Source organism: Vanessa atalanta, chromosome 8 (assembly GCF_905147765.1).
Source record: "Vanessa atalanta chromosome 8, ilVanAtal1.2, whole genome shotgun sequence".
Taxonomy (NCBI): Eukaryota; Metazoa; Arthropoda; class Insecta; order Lepidoptera; family Nymphalidae; genus Vanessa; species Vanessa atalanta.
In genome coordinates this window covers 1,602,759-1,627,671 of record NC_061878.1, presented here as the reverse complement: position 1 = coordinate 1,627,671, position 24,913 = coordinate 1,602,759, and the positions used below count along the sequence as shown (strand labels likewise).

Here is a 24,913-nt window from a genome sequence, read left to right as displayed (position 1 = left end):
AGAGTATTTGCACACCAAGCCACTAGTTCCTATCAAAATTGGGGCCAAGCACACCGTAGCAGTTACCAGGGTTACAAACAACAGTCAACTCACCAACAGGCTGACAGGAACATCGAAGAGTAACCAACCATACCCTTTAGTTGTTGCAAAAATCACTACTCCTTTAGTAAGTTATTATTGTAAGTAATTTAACATTAATGAGAAGACGTTTCTTGTTTTCGCTAACTTAAAAAAAAACACCGATAGACATAAAACTTATACCAGAAGATGCAGCACGCTTTGAAGTTTCAAGAGTTGTGCTTGTAAGATATATTAAGTAAAAAATAAACATACTACAACTTGTATCCAGAGCTCTAAAAAATATTTTTTAATAACGACGTGACTTTGACGTTTGATGTAGAGTAACATTAGAAAACTGTCATTTGTAAAAAATGAAATAGTTTTTCCATATTTCTTTCAAAACTTATATTTAATTATTTATCATTAACACTTATAGTGACACTCAAGTTAAGCGTGCTTATTTATTGGATTCGAGAAGTATTTAAACCAGTTTTCGAAACTTGATTTAGATAAAACCTAATACCATGTCAAATGTAACAACAATAACAAATGCTGCACGCATCGTAAACAAAAGACTTTTTAAAGTATCAATCGAAGGAAACATAGGTTCCGGTAAATCTACTTGTATTAAATTCTTCGAAAAATATCCAGTTGTAGATACACATGCGGTAAGTAAAAAACCGCGGCAAAATCTTAACCTTTTCTTTAGCCTCTAAAACATAAGTATATAACATTGTTTATTAATTGTTTATTCGGAAGTTTAAAGGGATGAATATATTAATAATAATTCAAAATTAAAATGTTTATTATTCAAATAGCGAGGTAAAAGAACTTTTAAAACGTCATACATATGTCGAATAATTGCATTTTCATGTGCAACATAAAAGAAATCGCAAACGATTACATATTTACAAACTTATATATATCTTATTTAAAATGATAAAAATGAATAATCAAGATAAGCCTTAAAACAAAATATTTTCCAAGACAAGTATCAAAACATTTTATCTGATTACAAATGTGTGATTAAATCATATATTATTATGTGAACAGGAACCAATATCTGAATGGCGTAACGTGAGCGGTCACAACCTGCTCGGTCTGCTATACAGTGACACGAAAGAGTGGACTTTCGCCTTCCAGCATTATGTGCATCTCAGCCGTCTCAAAATACAAATTAGTCCACCGTCAAACCCAAACATAACAGTTAAAATGTTTGAAAGGTCTGTGTTAAATAATTAACATTTTTTTTGTTATAGTATACATTGGGTGAATTTTCTAATAGGCCAGCTAATGGTCAACATTGCCCATAGACATTAACACTAAAAGTTTTTCAAATCATTGCTTACATTACCAATATGCAACCAACCTTGGGAACTGATGTTATGTCCTTTGTGCCTGTATTTAATGATTTTATACTACAACATAAATAATTGTCATGTCATACATAAATTGCTTCCCATTAATTATGATCTATTCCATTTGATTCTATAGTGTAAGATAGTTCTTTAAACTATTAAAAATAATAATTTTGTTAAAGACAAAACAGTGGTAGTAGTGAATCAAAATTATTAATTGATAATAAAGGTTTTAATTCCATAATTGAAACATCAACATTTTATTGTCTAATCTTATTTATTTACAGATCTGTGCAAAACAGCAGGCACTGTTTTGTTGAAAATGCTAAGAAGCAGGATTTCCTTAAAGAACCAGAATATGAAGTTCTTCAACAATGGTTTGACTACACGGAGAAGAATTTAGACACTAGCTTAGATCTCATTGGTATGTTAATAGTTCTAATTATCTTTGTCTTAATGCAATAATTAACATTCCAGCAATTGTTTCGCCATACTGGTCCATTTGGAGACTGATGAATACAATTGTCAGAATTTCAATTGATGATGTTTCCCTCTATGAGCACAAAATGAATTATAAACACTTATTAAGATCCTAAAATAGTTTCGATTTAGAAATGCTTCCAAAATTTGAACCTGTTATATCCTTAAACTTTTATAAAATCAAGATTTTCTTAAATCCTCATACTAAAACACATAAAATTTAGTATAATGGAATCAAAAAGTGTTTCTCATTTAATATTATATGTTTATTAACTATTATCAAATTGTTAATTTATTAAAAAATTTGTTGAAAGTACCCATTTAATGTGCTAATATAATCTTTTTTTTAACATGTATTAAGTCTCATATAGTTCTATAAGAGTCATTTTATTTAACAAAAATAATTAATAAACTAAAAAATAATCATTATAACTTTTATTATTATTTGCAGTTTATCTACGAACAACACCTAAAATAGTTTGGGAGAGAATGATGAAACGAGGAAGAGCTGAAGAGTCTGAGGTGCCACTAGAGTATTTAGAACAAGTATGTTAATTAATAGTATTCTTATAAAACAAAAAGAAATAGTAATTTGGCTAAACTAAAGCCATTAAATAAATACAAAAAGTATTAGAAATGTATCTTATAATTGAATTGAGTACTTACACTACGTAGGAACAATGCATTTATTACTAATTTAAAAAAAAATCTTCCAGATTCATGAATCATATGAGAAGTGGGTGAGTTCTCCTGATGTGGGCTGCGAAGTGCTGACCATTGACGCCGATAGGAGTATAGAAAGTGTTCAAGAAGATTTAGAACGATACAGTTATAAAATATTAGGCGGTAATCACACCAATTAATACAAATAATTTATCAATATAATAGATGCTCTATGACATTGACTAGACTGATAATAAACAATTATCAATAATATTATAAAGTTAGAGTCTCTGTTCCAAAGAACACATCTCAGTAACTAGAAGTCCGACTTGAACAAAACCTTTTGTTTTAGATAACCTATTTATTAAAAAAAGGTTAAGGTTACAATGACAAAGAAACCATTAACTTAAATCTGTCAAGCTATTGTTATTTAGTTAATAAGCACAAATGGTGATGTACTAAGAAGTGGGCAAGTAGTATATATGTTGAACTAGTGAACTAGATGAGGTTAAATAAATTAACTTTATTCAGCCCTCCAATCAAATAAACAGACATTTGTATTTCATTAATTAAAAACATGTTTTGCTTTTAGTTAAAAATAGCTTGATAATCAATGATAACCATAATTAAATATACAACTTTCAAGCTCTTTTTGTAACTTCATGGTGGAGGATAGTTATAGTTTTTAGGTACAAAGACATATCCTGAATAGGGATATTCAGGAAATAAAATGCCTAGTTCCTAAAACGCTAATCCAAGTCCGATTTACTAAAATTTCTAAATACTGGAAACAATCCGCATTTCCCAGAGTTTAGTATCGAGACGCCACTGTGTATGCTAATATAAAATTTCAACTTAAAATAATTATGTTTTTGAGTTCCATTTACATTTCATCATGTATACTCGTGTGACGCGTGTGTTAATCAAAAATATGGATGTTTTTGCCTGCATCTATTCTTTTTAAGAAATACCATAAACACAAATTCCTGATAAAGATGAATATAATCACATATATACATGATATGAGATAAGAAGAAACTTAAGTAAAGATTTAAATAGAACTTAAAAAAGAAATGCTTATATATAGAAGAACTATACGGGTTTAGTGTTACTGTATTTAACTCGGTAGTATTAAAACAATGTAAGTAATAATAATTAGTTATATTTATTAATTATCAAATATTTTGACTGAATGTTTACTAATCTGAGATTTATTTACGAATAAATATTTAAAATATCCTATAAGATTTAAAGTATCGTTTTTGAAATAAAATATTAAAATATATTGGTTGTTTTATAACTTCCCATCTCACTGTTGTATGATATTTTAGAAATTTTATATGTTAGTTTAAGATATTATAAACATTTTATACATTATTTTTCACTATCTGAATATAGTATGTATAGTAAGAAAACATTACTCTATATGCTAACATATTCTATACTATTTCTCTTAAAACTTATGTATGTTACTAATAAGTGTCTGAGTAAAAGTCATAAGCGAGATGTTGATTATTTATTTATCACATAATTTAATAATCCTATTTAAGGTTCAAATTCGCATGTCTGACTTGCAATATTGAACCTTATAACTTTAAACTAAGAGCGAGTGTTGTTTAACGGTACAGATGATCTGCTCTGATGTTGGATGCGATCTCACTCTCCCATTTGTCACCGTTCGAAAGCAACTTCTCTTTGTTGTAAAGTAGTTCCTCGTGAGTTTCTGTCGAGAACTCGAAGTTGGGACCCTCTACAATAGCGTCTACTGGGCATGCCTCCTGTGATAGAAAATGCAAATATAAATTATTTTTACTATGATTATAAATTAACCAACATGAAATAGCCTGGACTGGTTTTTAAAATCCATTTTATATTATTTAGTAGAGGTTAAGGAACCCAGTAAAAGTTCTTTTTTTTAATTCTTGTACAGATTTGCTGAAAAATATCAAATTAAAAATTCCATATTTAAGCGCGCGAAAACGCCATTTTATCAAAGAAGACAAAATGGCGCTGCACTGAGGTCAGTGACGTCACTTGCTTGTATTGTAATCTGTGGCAAAAATTTAGGAAAAACGAGGTTAACAAGCAAGTGACGTCATCATAAGCCCGACCAATCAGGAGCGTTCTGTGTCACGTGACAAACGTTTAAAAATTGCATTTTAATTAATGGATTTTTTAACAAAATTGTTATTTTCAACTTTCGTTAATAAATAACCATTTTTAAACTCATAATATATACTGATTAAAATAATTGACACTTTATTTTTCGCATTGTCAAATAGCCTATTCTGAACTTGTCTTTGCCAGTTAATCAATCACAAACACATCCATACAATAAGTTGATTAAATGTGCAAGTTAATTACAAATATGGAATTATATATGCGATGCCATGTAAGGCTATTTTATGTTTATATTGTAGCTTAATCATCACATTCTGGATTACTGTACCCAGAGTACATGTAAAGCTTTTAACAATTATGTTACATTCACATGTCGCAATTTAAAATTGAAAAATAAATAAATCACCTGACAGAAACCACAGTAAATACATTTCGTCATATCAATATCGTATCTTGTAGTCCGACGAGAACCATCTTTACGTTCCTCTGCTTCAATTGTAATTGCCTGTAAAATTAAAAAGAACAATTTATTAACAAACATCCTACTTCAGTTCAATACAATTGAATTAATAGATTATTGAGAATAGTTTTGAGTTAAAGATCGTAATTAAAAATCGAAATCATTTGTAAAAGTACTTTCTAGGCACTACGTGACACCGAAACCATGCTGTGAAAGTTCTTCAGATCACTCACCAGTTATACTGTAAGTATAGTTTATCAGTTCCAAGGACATTATAAAATAAGATCACTGATCGGGAATCGTCAGAGAGTTTATTGATGCAAATATTGATATGAATCATGCTGGGACCACACCCCAGAGATCCAACAGAACAATTGATTCGTTAGCCTCCCTCTGACAATAAAGGAATCAGTTCTAGAAAAACATAGATTACGTAGACTACGGCATACAAGCCACTGGCCGAAGATAGAAGAATCTTTAATAGATCGGCTATATCCTTATTAGCTCTCTTAGTTTTGAAACCCACTCCGGCGACCCATTATTCTCTTTGAAAATTCACTAAATATTTTAACAGAACTGTAATACCACCCTTATTATTATACACTATATTAAGAAATGGCCATGGATGGGCCAGAACCCCTCAAGATAAGTTGTTTGCTTTGCTGAATACTTAGCAGAAGTATATACTACAGGACTACCCACAATTATGGAAGATATTTAAAATTTTAATGACAAACAAAGTTGTAAAACCACTTAACGAAATAACATCTTACAGAAAACCAACCTGTTGCCCATTATGTCTTTGAGAAATTACTACTACTATCTACCCTTTTCTAGAAGTAAACAAAACTATCATCATCACATCATCAGTTCGGGTTCTGACATCATTCGACTATTGAATTTCCATAGTGTTTATGATAGCAGTAGCATCAACCAACCCAATACTGCATCATCTCAGTTTCAAGTAGGCCTAAACTTAGTACCTACGTGGCTAGGTAAATGGACATTAAAGCTAGCACCTATAAGTCAGTACAATTTACTTTCACACTAAGGAAAGGCAACTCCACAAGGTCCACCAGTGGCTCTAAAACACTGTTCTGCCACAAAAAGACTGCATGACATAATTAGGGTTAGATAAGATTGTCATATGACTTGGCTTCATTATATAATAACAATAAGGGAGGAACCGAAAATCTGATGTAACACAAGTTTACTTACTAGAAAACTGCAAAGTCTCAACAGATAATAAGTTTTTAATATACAAAAGTGTCTTTAAGCCAATATGGACTTATGGTATACAAGTTTGGGGAAGTAGCAGTAACTCCAATGTTTTCATACTACAAAGGATGCAAAATTTTGCCAACCCTTTGCAATGCACCCTGGTTCATCAGCAACTACGAAATTAATATTCATTTCGAATACTGTAAAGGAAGAAATGCACACCACCAAATACAAATAACAGGTGGATAAAGATTCTTTCGAATAAACTAGCTCCAAAGTTGACTATACAATCATACCAAAAGTGTCTGAAAAGAAAATACCTCTTCACAATATCATATATATGTAATATGATCTTTGGAATGAAATAAAAGTAGAGATCATACTAGAGGATAAAATGTGAAGAAGTGAAAAGAAGTTTGCTGAAAATAACAAACAAAAAATAATACAGTCAAATTGAGAACCTCCTCCTGTTTTGAAGTCGGTTAGAAATTGCTCATAATAGAAAACTACTAATCACAGAGAAGCATGGAAAAAAAATCTAAATAAATCTTATTCAAGGGATCTCTTACAGGTAGTTTTGTAGACAATTGGCAAGATCTAATTAAATGTATTCTATTTTAGTAATCAAATTACATATATTATGTAAATACATACAAATAAATCTATATATCCTACATACCACACCCTAGCTAGGAGTACAGCATGGTACCTGTAGTCACAATCACCGCCCACCTGATTCAAATTAAATTGTACAAACCAATTTTTCTAACCATTAGAATATTCAATTACTCTATTATGAATAATGATGTCATTATATAATTATTATTATTATAACATGAAAATTAATAAACAATTACTTAATTTGTGTCATATATATTACCAAAATATAATTTACAGGAATGAAATTATACCTTGGGATAAAATCTTCCCAATAGTATTCTGTGTTAAGTTTCTAAGAAAATAATTTAATTACTATTCTAATAGTATTAAAAGAAAACAATGTTCCGGAAGGTAGGCAAATAAGGAAACTGATAACAAGTCACCACAGATGCCACTAACCTAGTGGTCTAAGATATTTCTCATCCTCATCATCAAACTCAAAGCCATAAATACATAAAGTTTAGGGGCACTAAAACTGATTAATCATTATGTGGAGTGAATGTCAAATGCACACAGTTGGCTTTCTGATTATTCTATTAAATTCAAGTTATTGTGACACTTAACTTCTCATATATATATTAATAAGAATTTAAAATAATATAATTATTTTTAAAATACCTGAGCCGGACAAATTGCTTCACATAATTTGCAGGCAATGCATCTTTCCTCACCAGAGGGATAACGGCGCAAAGCATGCTCTCCCCTGAATCGGGGTGACAGAGGTCCCTTTTCAAATGGATAATTGATAGTCGCTGGCTCCTGGAAATTTTTAAAATAGAAAATGTCTTTTATATGTTATACATAATCCTTAAATAAAGGCATACAATTATTGAATTGTAAATAATTGTTTCTCAAAAGAAAAATTTTTAGGTCATACACCAAAATGTGCAAAAGCAGGTATCAAACTGGACCAGTATTTCCTAGTATTCAATAATGTTTTTTTATTACATATATTATACATTAATATTTATTTATTTATTTAAGACCACAAATTCTTAAAATACCTTTTTTAATTTGATTACTTCTATTAACAAATTGATGAATGTATTTTAATGACACCTGCATAGTTTATACAAATAAACATATTCAAAATTAAAATAAAACTTACCTTGAAAATATGAGCTAAAGTAACAGCAAATCCTCGTGCTAGTTCTGTCCAAAATAATGTCTGTGCAGCTCTATTGGACATTTCTTTGAAACTCATGTCTGGATCTTCAGCATTGACATATTTAAAGCCAGGAACATTAGGTGGGTATACTTTATCAGTTTTGCCTTCTTGACTAGAGCTGGCATGACGAACTAGCATACCACTAGCACCAGACGTTCGTACTAAAAAGAAATTATAATATTTTTGCTTTATACAATATACCTGTACAAACTATAGCTTATCTTAACAAGAAAAAAATTAAATAGACCCTAAATAGAGAGATTTTAATTTGATGAAACATAAAATTCAAAATTTATATTTGTTGTTATGTCTATTTGTGTTTAAAAAAAGGTTATAAATACCGTTGCGTAACAATCAAATTTTAAAACACCAAAAAGGATTTTTATTTAGCTGAGCCTATTTAATAAGAGCAGTTATAACGTTTTACCTCGAGTGGACAGTGAAAATAATTTTACTAAAGACATTTTGTTTTTAATTAAACAATTTGCGACTCCTAAATCCAATCAATTGAAAGTCAAACTCTGTCAAATGTCCTCTTGACAATAATTTTGCATATATCAACATCGACTGTAGCTGTCATAGATAGTAACAATACTTACACCAACATAAAGTTATATTTATTGTTATTTTATGATTTTTTTTTATTCAAGGCTAATTAAGTATCACATTTTATGAATGCTGCTTATAAAATGCGATATTTTAATTTTAAAATATAACGTTTGTAATACAACAAGCTGGATTGTACAATTCAAGTGGCCCGGTTGTTTTCTGTTAGGTCTTTATATAATATTATTAAGATATTTTGTATACTAGTGATTACCAATATATAAAAAAAAATTGTAAAAAAATATATAAACTTAATCCAGTTTTAGAGTATCCAAAACCAAACAATGATTATAATGAATTTACCAATTAATCTGTGAACCTGTCACAACGTCAAAGCAAAACATTGTATTTAGTGTGACGTTTACAAATTCCTCTCGGTGTGTCGTAAATTTGCGAAAATTCGCCACGCAGCATGGGAGATGCGCCGGCTACAGATATGGACTCTAATATACCTAGTCCCGAGAGTGATGCCCCTTCTGAATTGGTAAAATAATCTTCCATTGGTTAATTTTTATATAATTCTTATTGATGTTGATACAAGTGTATGGTTTTCGCTAGGACCGGCAGCCTTTTGGGGGGCTGGAATTCCAGGTTTCTGAGGTAGTTGGAAGGCTAGAAGCCGGGGTTAATGCCCAAGATGTTGAAGAAGAGGAAAAAAAACCGGAAACCAGAAAAATAAGTACTGGTTTTTTCGAACCAGAAGAAATGCCTATGGATGATATTCTAAAAGTTTTAGAAGATCTTGTTTTGAAAACTGATCCTAGTTGTGAGAGTATGGAGCCCCCATTATTACCTACCGATGCTGTGACGCGAGCAGCGATCTTGTCTCATAGCATATCTGCTTTATTTGCACGATTAGAAAGAAGTCATGCAGCTAGACTTGGCGCTCATATAGCAAGCGAGACTACGCGCTGGATGTCTCATATGTTCAGGTAACTAAGACCTTTTTTTATTATTCATGAAATAAATAAAAAATATTTAAATGTTATTAATAGAAAATATAAGTTAAAAAAAAAAACTAATAAGATACAAATTGACTATTTTTTGTTAACTTTAGGTTTGTTTTGTTATATTTTATCATAGAAATATGAGAATTGATATAATTTTCATTTGAGTGTTATTTTCATTACTTGTTTTAGAGTTTATGTATACTAGAATACTTATCACAATCTACTTTGTTAGCATATAAACATTTTACAACCAATAATCTTATCCAGATTAATTGAAACTCAAGGTAATTGATAATAGTTGCTGTTTAGTGATTGTGTGTTAAAACATATTTAGCAAATAAATTTATGGTTTATTAAAAACATTTTTAGATTTAAAGTTGAAAAGGGATTATGAATGTTTATTTTGTACTTAATACTTTCGGTACGAAACATTACATTTTAAAATTTATATTTTATTTTTATAAATAATCTAGTCAATATATTCATTTTTGAAATAAAATGTTCTGCTTCTTGAAAAATATTTTTATTTTTCATAAGCATGTTCAATTTAAACTAACTAGACATCTGTGCCCTTTTTTAAATTATTTGGTATAGTCTATTTTAACCAGAAACGAAGATAAATAAAAAACTTATAATTAAATTGATGCCAATATAATTGCTTGAGATTGTAAATGATATAAATTAAAAAAGTGTTATATTATAATGGCACTTTTAACTATTAAATATTAATAAGGATTTGATAATATTTATTTCCTTTTAATTCATTTAGCCCAGACTTAGCTTAATGTTATGTATATTAATTCAAAAATGGATGCTCCTTGACACTTAAACTGAAAATTAAGAAGTGGGATGTATTATGAACTTTTGCATCAGATATTTACTTCTATTTAGTTTATCTGAGATTTTGAGTCACGGTCAAAATGTGGTCATATGCACTATATTAAAACTATAGATAGAGAATGATTTATACCAGATCTTTCGCACAGATTTACATCCCGAAAAAGTATTAATGTTTATGTACAGTCTTAATTTGGTTGGATTTTTTATCCTAGAGTATGATACATTGGACATTTCCCAGACATTTCCCAGTTAAAATGCAGATAAACATTTGAAGATTATTTTATTATAATTTATATGTAAGAAGGACATATGTTAATGTCACTTTTGTTCAACTTTATTATCTGCATAACAATGAATGTAATCATACAATGTATTTACAATTATCTGTTTTGTTCCCATTACATAAATAAGCATACAACATATACTACCTTTTTAGTCAGTTCATGGCTAGTTTAAAATATAAAATAAAGCTGCATATCCTGAGGTCTTGGGCTAAAATTCTGAGTTGTACCTTTTTTTTAAAACGGTATATCTCAAAGACACCGCATTTGTATGGTTAAGATAGCTTTAATTGAATACAACACACTTGGTGTCGTTCTGTATATTATATACAGATATTGTTCTGAGTCAATTAATATTATCATCAATGAAATTTGAGAAATGTTTGTTTCGTATTGTAGGTCAAGCTCATTAATTAAACAGTCTCCTAATTTTCGCTTGCATTGTATTACTTCCTTAACCGAGATCATCCACTCGACCCGTTTAAATTGTTTTTTGTTTTGATACGAATAAATAAAGCGTTCAGCGCTGAAAGCGCCCGCGAAAAGGTGAAGCGATATACATACACACTAATATATGAATATTGCTTCAATAATTCGCGGGTGAAACACAGTCAAGTAGAGCTAGTGTAATAACAAAACATATGTATTATTTTAAATGTTTTTTATACCATAGGTTTTACGGAGCTTGTAATTGGTTATAACTGTCATAATGAATATGCTCTACTTCGCCTCGTAGTAGCATATTCTGTTTCAATTAACTGCCTCCACATTTTTTTGTTGTAAATTTGTACGTAAAAATGTACACATTCGTATTGTTTGTACCATAAACAAGAGTTTGTTTTTTCTTCAGAGACTGAGACTACAGGATGACTTAATATCTGTTTCCCTCGGACAAATAGACACTGCGATTGACTTTTATCAACAACGCATTCTGACAACGAACATTCCTACTATTCTCACGAGAATTTCATATTTGTGTAATGTTCTTCCATAGCGAAAAGAAAAAGAGAATAACGATGTATATGTTTACTATAAAGATGTTTCTTTTTATTTTGCAGATTAACAGATTACAATGCTTATTATCACCAAGAACAGATGGAGGGCCTCGTTCGTGTTACCAGGATGCTTTTACATCACAGATACCCTCGATATCTCGAAGATGGAGGCAAGTATAATGCGTATTGTGGCAACAATGCATTGGCGCCAGCATTTTCATATAGCGGCATTTTCGATAAGGATGTTTTACTAAAACGCTTCGAACGTATAACGCTTTCAACTACGTTATCAGTTCAACTATTCATTGGGTTTTACTTTTATCGACATTTCTAATCTCAACAATTGTGCATTCAACAGCATATCACCCGTATTGCTAACTTTTACGTTTCTCACTTCTGAATATTTATTGAACTAACCGCATTATTCCTCTCTAGACACTTTTGCAATTAATACCCTGTAAGGTTAGTTTCCTCCATTTCGTATCGATCGTCCAAATATGTTATTCTATAACTCAAACTCATAACAAAACTTTCAGTGGTCACTAGGCTAGTCGCTCCTACGGGTACCAAATATCAGTTATAATTCAGCACGTTTAAACATTTGCTCAGAAGATATCTCATTACCACATCAAATACTTTAACTTAAATTAATCAATAATATTTGTAAATATCAATTAATATAATTATAAATTTTATTTGTAGTAAGTATAAAATTTAGGCACTGTAGGGGTACTGATCTAGCTTACTTTTAGTTCTTCTTGATAATAAAATAACACTTGCTTGCTTGTCGGATCGGAATGAATTTATTTAAAAATGTGTCCATATATATACAAAAACTTATAATAAGATTAACCAATAAGATAATTACTCTGCATATTTATAATTCGTTTAATTACAAATGATATATTAGGTGTTTCTACCTCTTACGAAGACTCAGTATCAATAAGTATTTTGTAAAAGCGCGACCGGTGAGCGCCATATATGCTTGTCCGTTATACACGAAATGCAGTTTAGTAAAAGACCTCTCCAGCATAGATTTAAACACCCATTTAAAGGCTCTTTCTAATTGAGAGAAGTGTTTGATGCAATTTTTGTTGTTGCAAGTTTTAAAATATATTTCTCGTTATTGGGACACGAAGAAGACGCATTATTTATTATCCTATATTATTTATTAAGTATCCGGCTTTTAAGGGATTTGATGTGTGCTATAAACCTAAGTTCACTAATTGATGGTAGAACTTTGTGGAAGCCCGCCTAGTAAGTGGGGATACTACTTACCATGTATTCTATCGCCAAGCAATACTTGTTATTGTTGTGTTTCGGTTTAAAAGATTACTTATGCTCGTGTAACTACGAGCACAAGTGACAAAACATATCAATTCCCAAGGTTAGTGGCACATTGGTTATGTGAGAAATTATTGAAATATCATAAGGAGCCAATGTCTATGAGCATTGGTGCCCACTTAACATTTGACCATTTGCCATAAATAAAAAAGTTGGAGTTAATAATCACGCTTGGGTACATGACTGTATCAGTGAATTTATGGATTCACAGTTTCAGGTATTTATTGAATTTTACCTGTATAATTTTATTTTAGATGACGACGCCGATGTCAACGTAATGTTGCCTTATGTAGCGTGGCGCGTGTACTGTGCACTTCGTTGCTATATACTAGCTGTCCGTCCTGACTTCGCACGCGTCAAATTCATACAAATGATGGTGGACAAAATATTAATACACTGATTATTAATTTCAGCGTTGGCGTTTGCAAGCCGTCTCCCTTCTATATACAGCTGCGTGGCGAGTCCTCTGGGCGTTGTGCAACATCTCTGCAGGCAGCTCGGTCTGCCGCTCGCCTGCGTGAGACCTGTTCCCGTTTGTGCTAATGGTAATAATTTCCTATTGCTCTCAAATACTTGTGTAATATTACAAAATTATTGTAATTCATCTATCAATAGAAAGCTTTTACTTAATGGAATAGAGAACCCTCACGCCATAATATCATTACTTTTAGATGTCATCAGTTTTTCTATATATGAATAAGTAGTGTTAAATGAAGCAACTGCTGTGCTCAAGTATAACATAATTACTCAAAAACTCGTTAGTCTAGTGGCTAGAGGCCATATATATAAGGCCACGAATCCCGAGGTCCTGGTTTCAAAACCAATGTCGGGCCGATTAAACGTTATTGAGTTTTTTGAACGAAAAATCCCCAAAAACTGAAAATGCGTAAACTCCCGTGACTCTAAAATACGTAAAGTCATTGGAGTCCTGCTTTTGTACTCTTTGCGATCGGATTATGAGAGTGAGGGAATAAAGTACACCTGAGTTTGCACACACAATCGTGGACTATAAGATGTCCTTCGTAGTTGTCTCCCTAGAGACTTCATGAGACCCTAGAGACGTCATGATTAACACGAAAAGGTTGAGTTTGTGGCCTTACTACGAATAGGCTACCTTTTAGCGACGATTAGTAAAAAATGAATCGAATCCCAGGTAAGAGTATGGATCTGGAGGCTCTGGAGCGGCTGTGCGCGGAGGACGCGGCGGGGGGCCGCACGCCGCTGCTGGTGCTGGGCGAGGTGGGCGGCCCGCCGCTGGGCCGCGGCTGCCCGCTGCGCGCGCTGGCGGCGCTGTGCGCGCGCACGCACACGCACCTGCACGTGCGCGGACACGCGCTGGCGCTGCCCGCCGCCATGGGCCGCGACGAGGTGCGCCACGCCCTTTGTACTTACTGACCAATCTTATAGATATATATCATATGTATATATATATTGCGCCGTAATCAATTTTAATCATTCCTTCCGATGCGATTGTTACATTGGCAACTGAGTTATTATGCCTCTGCAATACGAAGTTCATAATATTATTTATGAACTGTCAATATTTGAAATAACAATTGATGAAAACCTAAATTTACCTAAATTATTAGTTTTTTAATTCTCAATTTGAAGACGAAGTCGGCTTTATATTTTAAAAGTTGCTATCCTATGAATGTCCATTTTTTATATTATTTCAGACATATAGCGTAGCCGACTCCCTCACATTAACGCCCGGACCTTGGTTCGGTGTTCCCGGCTTGCCGACTGTTGTATCCTTTTTGAAGTTATACTTTTTGTTTACATAATACTATATAGGTAAAAAGTAAAGTAACAGCGAGTTTCCGTCCCACTGCTGGGCAAATTCATCATCTCCCTTTTGAGGAGAGAATTTCTAGACACGCGGTAGCGTGTCAGCCAAGTTCTAGTAACAGAACTGGCGAGCAGCACCGTGTGTAATATTACACGAACCATTTGGAGCCACTTTTGACCTCCTCATAACTCAAAAACTATTTGACATAAATGTGTCAAATTTGGCTCATATATTGAGACTCGCGAGATACATATGTGTTCCAAATTTCATAAACGCATCTCAAATGGTTATTTAGATATTAACGTCTAAAAATCGTCATTTTTATCACTGACTGACCTATAGATCAAAACTATATCCTACTTCCAGGTGACCTAGAAAGTTCAAATTTGGCATGCAGGTAGATAATTAGGCCAATATAAAGGAAAAAATCTGAAACTGGCAATTTTTTATCATTTTATTATAATTTTTCATTTTATTAGGTCTCTTAGGAACACTTATATACTTAGTTCCTGTAATAACTGCAATAAAAAAATGATGTAAGAACCAGCAATCAAAACTTATGACAGCCGGTCTTAATATGGATTTTAAGGTCTTCACGTGAATATATAACAAGTTGAATACCACCCTTAAGTTTTTTAAATTCAATTATTTCCGTTTTAGTACTTATGAATATAGCCGACTTTCGTATTTATTACGTTATTAACTAGCATTTAGTGCATATCAATGGTGCAAAATAATTATACTTAAAAAAATAATAATAATAGGCATTTCAGTACACGGCGCGCGACGCGACGCCGGAGCAGAGGGATAGGAGCGTTGCGATTAAACCTTAACGCGGACGTGTCTGAGCGAGTGGCAACCGCGCTCATAAGAATTATTTCAATGCCTTCCGATGGAAGCTGCCTAGTCTATTCGAGTGCATATTTTTTGTTTGAGTATACTACTAGTATACAACAATAAAATAGGTTTCGTGAGACTGTAGTAGAGTATGTATATCGTAACTGGAATGATTTAAGTTTGTACTCTAGCGCTACAAACGGGGATCCTTATTGCTTGGAAGAACAGTATCGAGCAAGCTTGCTGATGTCAGCAAGCTTGCTCATGTCAGCAGTCAGCAGGACTGGTGAATGGGTCCAATGGAAAAATAGAGAAGGTACATTGGGGACGTCGACAACAACAATAGCGCACGTAAAATAACAATTCAATTTAAACATAATTTAATTTGCGGACTAGAAGTCAAAACCAAGTTACAGATATTAAGTAATGTACATATATGTTCAAAGGAAACAATTATCTATTTGCTTAGCATATTCTACTACTATACACAAATTACAAGGCCTTCGCCTTGACGGTGCTCTTTTCGACACAGGCTCCTCTATATTAAGTAAAGAGCAGGCTTATGTTGGCCTCTCCAGAGTTAAAACCTTAGATGAAGTACATCTTATCAATTTAGGTCCAAGTCAAATCAAGACACAAGAGAGCTCTATTGTAGAGTACAACCGTCTGCGCACGTTATACCACCCCTATTTGGCCAAATTAAGTATAAACAGGAAACGCGTAAAAAAAAGTCCGGAAACTGAATGGGCAATTCACTCGAACATTTCAGAGGTACCTACAAGAAAAATAAGAACGTATCAAAAAAAGACAATTATACCCCGTAAACGTAGGAAATAGGAAAATAGAATAGCTTAACAAAAACCATTTGGTATTAATTTTGTTATTAATAAGTACCTACTAATAATTTATATACAAAAAGTAGTGATATCCCATCAAAAACATAAATGTAAAAATGAGAGCCAAGTTAAATATTATGATATATACCTTGGTTGTTGACTTCAACGACAAAAGAAGTGAGATATAAATTTGTGCCAAGTTAATAGTCCTTTCTGAAATTTATTTACAACTACATAAAATATAATTTCTTCTTATAACTTGGGGTAATATATTGTTGCCTAAGGTCTGACTTGGCTAGTTCTTATATGTTTATAAACACAACTTGTAGTTTGTGTTTAGAATAACAAATTATAACTCAGAACATCTAAGAAGAATGGAGGACAGCTCAGTATTGCTTAGTTAGTATTAACGTACATTAAGAGCGATGGTCCAGTCACTAGAAAACATGAATCTTAACCAGATACCATTGAATATTTGCGTGCTTAATTTGTGTTTATAATTCATTTGTAAAGGCTTAGAACTTACAAAGGCTATAATATAATTTGTATATGAGAACTAGCCAAGTCAGACCTTAGGCAACAATATATTACCCCAAGTTATAAGAAGAAATGATATTTTATGTAGTTGTAAATAAATTTCAGAAAGGACTATTAACTTGGCACAAATTTATATCTCACTTCTTTTGTCGTTGAAGACAACAACTAAGGTATATATCATAATATTTAACTTGGCTCTCATTTTTACATTTATGTTTTTGATGGGATTAAGCTTTTACTCTATCATGCTGCTCCAATGCGGATTGGATACACGTGGTAGATGTATTCCTTCAACGCCGAGCACGAGATGAATTATAAATACAAACTAAGCACATTAATTCAGTGGTGCTTGCCCCAGATTTTAACTCAAAATTATCGGTTAAGAACGTCTTGTAACCACTTGGCCATCTCCATCCGTTCAAAGGTAATGGTCACCTAAAATTACTTGGAGTTGTATGTCTCTACGCTGTCGTGCTTGAACTTAAACATGCTTCTTGGTAACAAAATGCTTAAGTTACATATTCTACTCGGGTAATTTGGTTTAAATATTTATTTATTCCCATAATGAACTTACTCTTACAAGTTAACCTTGAATCTATCTATATCTATTCAATTAAATTCATTTACAATTTAAACAAACTTAATGGATTAAACTCAGATATGAATGTTATTAATATTATACGGGTTTGCGGCAGTTTTAATAGTATCAGGCAATTTGTGTACGAGTCGCAAACGAACAATAAAAATAGTAATATGATTTATAGGTCGCAATCTAAAATAAACAGGCGTTGGATATTTCCATTTAAATATAAGTTTGGACTTTTTCCTTAAAGACAATTACAGACATTTTACAAAATACCAGAACCGATCACAGCAAACGAACATTCGAAAGGAGTCAATGCGGTGAGTTTATACAGTCGAACATGTTGTTATTACTGCGTTTTGTGGGGAGGGAGGGGGGGGCGACGTGGGACTGAAATGTTGATTTCATGGCAATATTCGGCATTTAATCGTACCATTTAAAGTTTTATAAACGTAAAATCAATGCAATCGCTCGATATTGACCTCCTGAGTCGCATTTAAAGGTCTGGAGGCCCCGGAGCGAAAGAGGTGATTAATAATTACGTTACAAATGAATTCGAACAGTTTCGCTTGTATCAGTATAGCGATAATTAATTCAGTCCTTGCGTGGTAAGTTTTGAGTGACATAACCGTGCTATCTAACCACTCGGCAGTCGGGCAGCCGCGAGGGCGCGCTGGCGGCGCTGGCGGGGCTGTCGGCGGGCGGCGCGCGGCTGGGCGCGCTGCCGCTGTGGACGTGCGCGCGCGCGGCGGGCGCGGCGGGGCTGGCGCGCCGCCTCGAGCGCGCCTTCCGCAACGCGCGCGCCGCCCGCGCGCTCGTCGCCGCCGCCGACCTCAAGCTGCTGGTGAGCGCGTCGACCGCTGAACGAATGTCTTTTCTTAGAGCACAGTATATTTGTTTTGTTGTTTTTTTGTTTGAGCTCTTCCATTGAATACAAATTATCGTAATTTTCAAGTTTATTAGTACAACCACCTATTGATAGTTTTTTATTTTTTTTTAATGCGTCTTGCTAATTTAAAATTATATCCTTAAAATAAAAACTAGTGTTTACGAACAGTATTACCCACTGCGGTTTTTTTAATTTTCTCATAAATATTTTTGGCTAATATAAATTGATTAAGTATTATTTTTTTACTTTCAGAGTGATAGACCTGGAGGTGACGAACCTCCCAACGTAGATTTGGTTGTAAGTAATTATTGGTATATTTATTTATTGAAAAAGTTACACCGTCAACTTATCACTGAGCACCTAAATCCAACAACTGATATTAGTAATATTCTAAGTGATACGTCATTAAAGGTGTTAACAACATTCTTTTAGAATAAAACATTTACAAATATTTATAACAAAGTAGTTGTCACTCGTATAGATAAGTTAAGTGAAGCTTAGTATAGATATTTTGGTAATATATTTGATTATGTCATATTGAACAACCTCAGCCACGGTGCTGAGCACCGATAAGAATGAGTTCTTAGGGGATGATGATGCCTAAATATACGTATTTACTCCAGGCCGAGCCGAGATGGCCCAGTGGTTAGAACGCGTGCACCTTAACCGATGATTTCGGGTTCAACCCAGGCAGACACCACTGAATTTTCATGTGCTTAATTTGTGTTTATAATTCATCTCGTGCTCGGCGGTGAAGGAAAACATCGTGAAGAAACCTGCATGTGTCTAATTTAAACGAAATTCTGCCACATGTGTATTCCGCCAACCCGCATTGGAGCAGCGTGGTGGAATATGCTTCAAACCTTCTCCTCAAAGGGAGAGGAGGCTTATAGCCCAGCAGTGGGAAAATTTACATGCTGCTAATGCTAATTAAAAAAATAAAAAATTTACTCCAGGAAGCAGTGAGCCAAGCGTCAGCGTGTGTAGCCTTTCAGTTCGCCCCACCGGATGTGGACAAACCGCCAGCGTATTACGATAAGCTGAATTCATGGCTAGGACAGGTGTTACAGAGAGAGGCCGATATGGTGAGTTTTTTATATTTAAAAGTAAATTATTAATAATATATTCAAGTCTTTTCAAAAATTATAATCAATAGAGAATTTGCAATATGAAGTAACTCGTGTCCTCTGTATTAAAGCAATTTGTAAAAAAATAGATCAATTATTATTTGATCAAAACCCGAAGTAGATCCTGCGGTCGCAGTCCGCCTCGGGCCGCTCAGTGCGCGTGTGTCGGCAGGTCAGCATCGAGGTGTGCGAGACGGAGGCGCACGGCGTGGTGCTGCGCTACTGCCCGCTGGAGGGCGCGCCCGACGCCGGCGCGGCGGACGCGTGGGCGGGCGCGCTGGAGGCGCAGCTGTCCGTGCTGCGCGCCACCGTGGCGCTGCGCGAGCCCTTCCGCCGCCGCCTCGCGCAGCACGCCACGCTGCGCCTCGTGCGCGTGCCCGGCTGGGCCGGTGAGTATTACAACTACACGTTGAACATGATTCGTCTCATAGTGCCCTGAGCGTCACGATTACTTTTTTTATGGGTGAGTGGCAAACGAGCAGGAGGCTCACCTGATGGAAAGTCATTGCGACACCGGGGGGCTTCCAGGTGCGTTGCCGGTCTTTAAGGAAAGAGTACACTCTTTTCTTGAAGGTTCCCGAGTATCGGTTCGGAAAAACCGCCGGCAAAGGTTGGTTCCGCAGAGTGTCTGTGCGAGGCAGAAAATGTCTTAAAAGTCGCGCTACAATTACCTTAACGATGTCAATTTATATAGGAGTGAGAAAAATGTATTATTTTTAAATTCAGGTCTCGGTGGTGTTCGATACGTACCTCCAGGGTGGGAGGAGGCGCCCATTGAAGAGCTGAACTCTCTTAATCGCCAGCTAGTCGAAACATTAAGGGCCACCGACGGTGCCTTCTCGTGCGGCGATGGAGAAGACGGGATGGCTTGTGTTAGGTTAGTTTAATAAAATTATGTTTTAGTAATAATAAATATTCTTGAGTTACTTTGGTCTAGAAAGTGGCTTGATAGATAAATAGATGAAACCGCAGATCCTGAGTTCCCCGGTTCAATCCCCGGGTCGGTCCGAAAAAGGAGTAAATTATTGCATTTTGTAAGTTTTATTTGCCAGAAAACCCAATAACTTTTTTTAATAGCCGAAGTCTGGAAGTGTGTTATCGACAAACTCCAATTCTAACTAAACTGTATACTATTTGATATTAAAAAATAATTTAAATACGGTTTCATAATTTTGGCGCCAAATGTAAACGACCGACTTGCGGCTTACAATGAAATTAAATCAAAATAAATCTTGTCATAGCTATATAGCATATTTTTTTTTTAAATAAACTCTCTAAAATGTCTCTCGAAGTTTCGCGAGAGACCACTAGTAACAGTTTATTATATAATCATGATCCATTGAGTAAATGTTTCGACCTGGAGGTATCTCTTCAAGCAATCCCCTAAATAAATATAAACGGATAAAATAATATCTGTTTTTAGTGTTATTTTATTTGGATGGTTACGAACACAAATAGTGTTGGCTTACCGCTTAGAAATGGACCACCCATTCTATATATTTACTTGTTTATATATATGCTTGAGAAATATTGATTCGTAATGTTGTATATACAATTGTTATAGATTTGGTATGGTGACGGCGGACACGGACGTGGACGAGTTGCTTGACTTAGTGATATCTGCGGGGAAGGACGTTGAAGAGAATTCCAAACAACTTACTGACATGACTGAAGTTCTAAAGAAGGGTAATTTTTTTTTTTAATATTTTTAAAAAAGTTGACTTGCATACTTTGTCGTAAGTCATAGTTATCTTTACCAATAATGGCACTGTAAGATGTAGAAACCAAGTCATCATATTATAGCTTACTAGCTGTTACCAGCGGCTTCGCCCGCGTAGAATATGTATATATTTACAAATTAACTTAAAATATTACGTAAATTTAAAACCTCTTTGTATACCACATTGGTGTGTATTTCAGCCCTTAGGGTAGAATATCCAGAAACGCTTAAATGCGAATCGACTAATTTTTAATCGGTAGCCGAAAAATAAAGTTGCATGCTTCTAACTTAAAATATGACAGACTTCCAGACTAACCTGTATACGAAATGTCAACACCTATTTTTCCCTTTATACATAAAATATCAAGAAACGCTTAAATACATATCTACTCATTTTTAATCAGTATCCCATAAAAAAGGTTTCGTGCTTCTAACTTAATAAATTGCGGACTTCCATACAAACGTTCAACCTCTATTTCACCCCTTTAGGGGTAGAATTTCTAAAATTCGGGTGTCATGATATGTTAGTTTATAAGTATACAGACTAAAATATAAGTTTTATGCTTCTAGTTCTAAAAATGACAATACTTTCAACAACTTACAATCTTTCAGCCCCTTTTCAACCCCTTACAGCACTTTTTCAAAATAAAAAGTAGCCTATGTTCTTTTCTCAGGCTCTAGACTATTTGTGTGCTAAAATTCATTTAAATCGGTCCAGTAGTTTTGGCGTGAAAGCGAGACAGACAGACAGTTACTTTCGCATTTATAATATAAGTATGGATATCAATGGAAGTAGGAAAAAAGATAAACAAACCTTAGTTTTACGTATTTCATGGAATTTGCTAATAACTCAGTTATATTGTGCACTACTAAGAGTTTATGGTGAATTTATAATACAAGACTATTCCACTTAACCACTTATTTTCACTTTAATTTTACTTCCAAAATTCCAATAACAGTTATGTCGACGTTCAAAACGCCATTTATTCGCAAATCCATCGTGAATGTCATAGATTAATTAATATCAATTTTGATGTTAGGAAATAACTTTTGAACTCGTTCCCGTCCGGCCTGCAGGCATCAGCGCGGCGCAGGAGGAGCTGGCGCGCGAGGCGTGGCAGGAGGGGCTGCTGCGGCGCGTGCCCGTGGTGGGCCGCGTCGTGTCGTGGTGGGCGCCGCCCGCGCCGCCCGCCGGCCGCCGCCTGCTGCTGGCGCACGGCACGCTGCAGACCACGGAGGACATCTACAGGTGCGCCCTCGAGCATCAAGTCCTGTTCGCGCTTAGCGACAGTGTGCGTGACGCTCTTTACTCCCTTGCATGGGCGTGGCGCGTATACGCAATGTCTGTCGGATCGATGTAGATATTACGCCTGGTTTTAGGAGCAGTCAGTCATAACATATATTTAATGTTACAGACGCGTACAGAAGAAAGAAAACGAGGAGCCTGCGCGTGCGCATTCACCCACGAGACAAAACAAACAGGAAGAGCAATAGCAGTTAACTCGTGAGTTCGAACTCACACATGAAACTATTGTATAGTAACAAATAATTAACTTTATTACTACGTAATAAAGTTGAAAATATAATAAACTTCTGATGTATATAACTAATGTATAATCTACGGAGTGGATAATTAGAGAAAAATTTATTTAAACACTGTATCACATTAGTATAATCCGTGCCAATATAGAAATAGTATATTATAGTCGAGGCCGGAAAAATATTCATAGTAAAATTTTATAGAAAAGCATTAGACTTATAATTAAAGATTAATTAAAAATTATAATTATTAAAAGTTATGTTTCCCAAACGGTCATATTTATTTTGTTCGGCCTTGAGACGGTCCCTTGAAGAAGACCAGATTCAAAAGTAAAACAGGCTTGCGGGTTTTTTTTAATTCATTTATTTCCCGCCCATATATGTGTATATATATATATATATATAATTTTATTATTACATTAATAATATGGCTACTGTAATATATTTTTTGTGCTGTCTGTACTATTAAGTACTTACCTACATTGGCATGTATTATACCTACGTTAACTTTTATAAAACTCGTACCATAAACGGATTAATATTCGTTATATTTCTCATCTAGATAAAATTAGAGGGTATTTTTGTCATAAAACACAAATTAATGCAAATGAACACTTTATAACTAGTATAAGAGCTGTTTGTTAAAAAAAAAATCTTATTCACACAAAATAAAACCTAATGGTTTTGTGTATAGGGTTGGAAATCAATTGCACAACGATTGATATTCACATTATTTAGCGTAGTATTATAACTCTTATTACGTAGTGATAAAGCTTAAATTTGTTCAAATATTCTTGTTAATATATTTTGCCATGCCAAAATCATATGTATAAGTATGTTATATTTAAATTACTTATAATATATAGTTTCCATTTTATCGTATTCTTATAAGAATAATACATAATATTCTAAAATTACGTAAGAGACATCTAGTGACTTCTTTTTCATATATTTAAAAAATAATTATTCGAAGTTTACTTTTACTTTTAAATTTAAAGTATTCTATTTTTAAATCTAGGATATGAACCATAAGAACACGAAGTTTATACGCATAATGCAAAGTTTGCATAGATAAAAAATATCACGTCGTTTCGACATTCTGGCTGCTGCGTTAACGGTTTTGTAGTTTGCATTCCTGCTCGTAAATAAATTATTTCTAAAGCCCATTACACATGTTTGTCTTAGTTGCTTCCAGACCCTCAACGCAGGGTTTCTTTGTAAAGGCTGGTGGGTGTGAGTGTTTCTTAATAATGGGTAATTAAAAAAAATAAAGTGAATATGATCGCTATACACCATTATCACAATTAAGTATATGTTCATTTCAATAGGTTTATTTTTATAATTAGATTCCGTTTTCTTACCGCACGATACAGTAGCAAAAATGGATTTTAAGTTTTTTTTTAAGACATGATTTATCGTATACAAATCGATTTGTAATCCTTTTTATTGATTATTGAAACGGAGCTTTGTCAATATTGAGGATTTTAAAAAACAAAGAAAAATGTTGCCTAAAAAATCTTCATGTTTAATAAGGTTCTGTGGACAGTACAATAGTAAGGTCACCAAAATGTGCACACCAGGAAATATAAAAATATTAACGTCCCAAATAATACGCATTTTAAATTGTATTCTTTCTTCACACATCTAAAATATTCATATGACAAGATAACGGATTCAAATTATATCACATAGATTCACAATGATATATGACGTCATTCATAAAACAGTAGTTAATGTAGCTTTTATAATACATCAGTATAGAAAATTATTACCGTAGTGTAATGTCCATTAGTGAAAGAAAATTAATATAATTAATTGTAAGTATTGCCTTAGTAATTATTAGAATTCA

The 24,913-nt window shown here is 33.7% G+C and overlaps 3 protein-coding genes across 4 annotated transcripts; 2 read left to right on the top strand and 1 right to left on the bottom strand.

The window, feature by feature from the left end:
* The first annotated feature begins 428 nt into the window (after window positions 1-428).
* LOC125065752 (deoxynucleoside kinase-like) lies at window positions 429-3,819 on the top strand. Of its 2 annotated transcripts, XM_047673551.1 has the most exons (6): window positions 429-728; window positions 1,114-1,283; window positions 1,706-1,842; window positions 2,350-2,444; window positions 2,615-2,806; window positions 2,853-3,819. In XM_047673551.1, exons 1-5 carry the CDS (start codon window positions 585-587, stop codon window positions 2,759-2,761), a joined length of 693 nt encoding a protein of 230 aa, XP_047529507.1. In that variant the 5' UTR covers window positions 429-584; the 3' UTR covers window positions 2,762-2,806; window positions 2,853-3,819. The 2 variants fall into 2 exon arrangements, with proteins under 2 accessions (XP_047529507.1, XP_047529506.1); XM_047673550.1 differs by having other exon boundaries at window positions 2,615-3,819.
* Window positions 3,820-4,062: 243 nt separating this feature from the next.
* LOC125065753 (NADH-ubiquinone oxidoreductase subunit 8) lies at window positions 4,063-8,753 on the bottom strand. The gene is made up of 5 exons (XM_047673552.1): window positions 8,619-8,753; window positions 8,132-8,352; window positions 7,642-7,782; window positions 5,089-5,187; window positions 4,063-4,339 (listed from the first exon to the last, which is right to left on the bottom strand). Exons 1-5 carry the CDS (start codon window positions 8,653-8,655, stop codon window positions 4,178-4,180), a joined length of 660 nt encoding a protein of 219 aa, XP_047529508.1. The 5' UTR covers window positions 8,656-8,753; the 3' UTR covers window positions 4,063-4,177.
* A 386-nt stretch (window positions 8,754-9,139) lies between these two features.
* Window positions 9,140-23,441, top strand: LOC125065550 (pyridoxal-dependent decarboxylase domain-containing protein 1). Its single transcript, XM_047673218.1, has 15 exons — window positions 9,140-9,281; window positions 9,356-9,729; window positions 11,927-12,033; window positions 13,621-13,752; window positions 14,361-14,575; window positions 14,884-14,955; window positions 18,050-18,109; window positions 18,442-18,633; window positions 18,931-18,975; window positions 19,635-19,763; window positions 19,978-20,194; window positions 20,532-20,682; window positions 21,370-21,491; window positions 22,603-22,774; window positions 22,941-23,441. Exons 1-15 carry the CDS (start codon window positions 9,210-9,212, stop codon window positions 23,017-23,019), a joined length of 2,139 nt encoding a protein of 712 aa, XP_047529174.1. The 5' UTR covers window positions 9,140-9,209; the 3' UTR covers window positions 23,020-23,441.
* The last annotated feature ends 1,472 nt before the right edge of the window (window positions 23,442-24,913 follow it).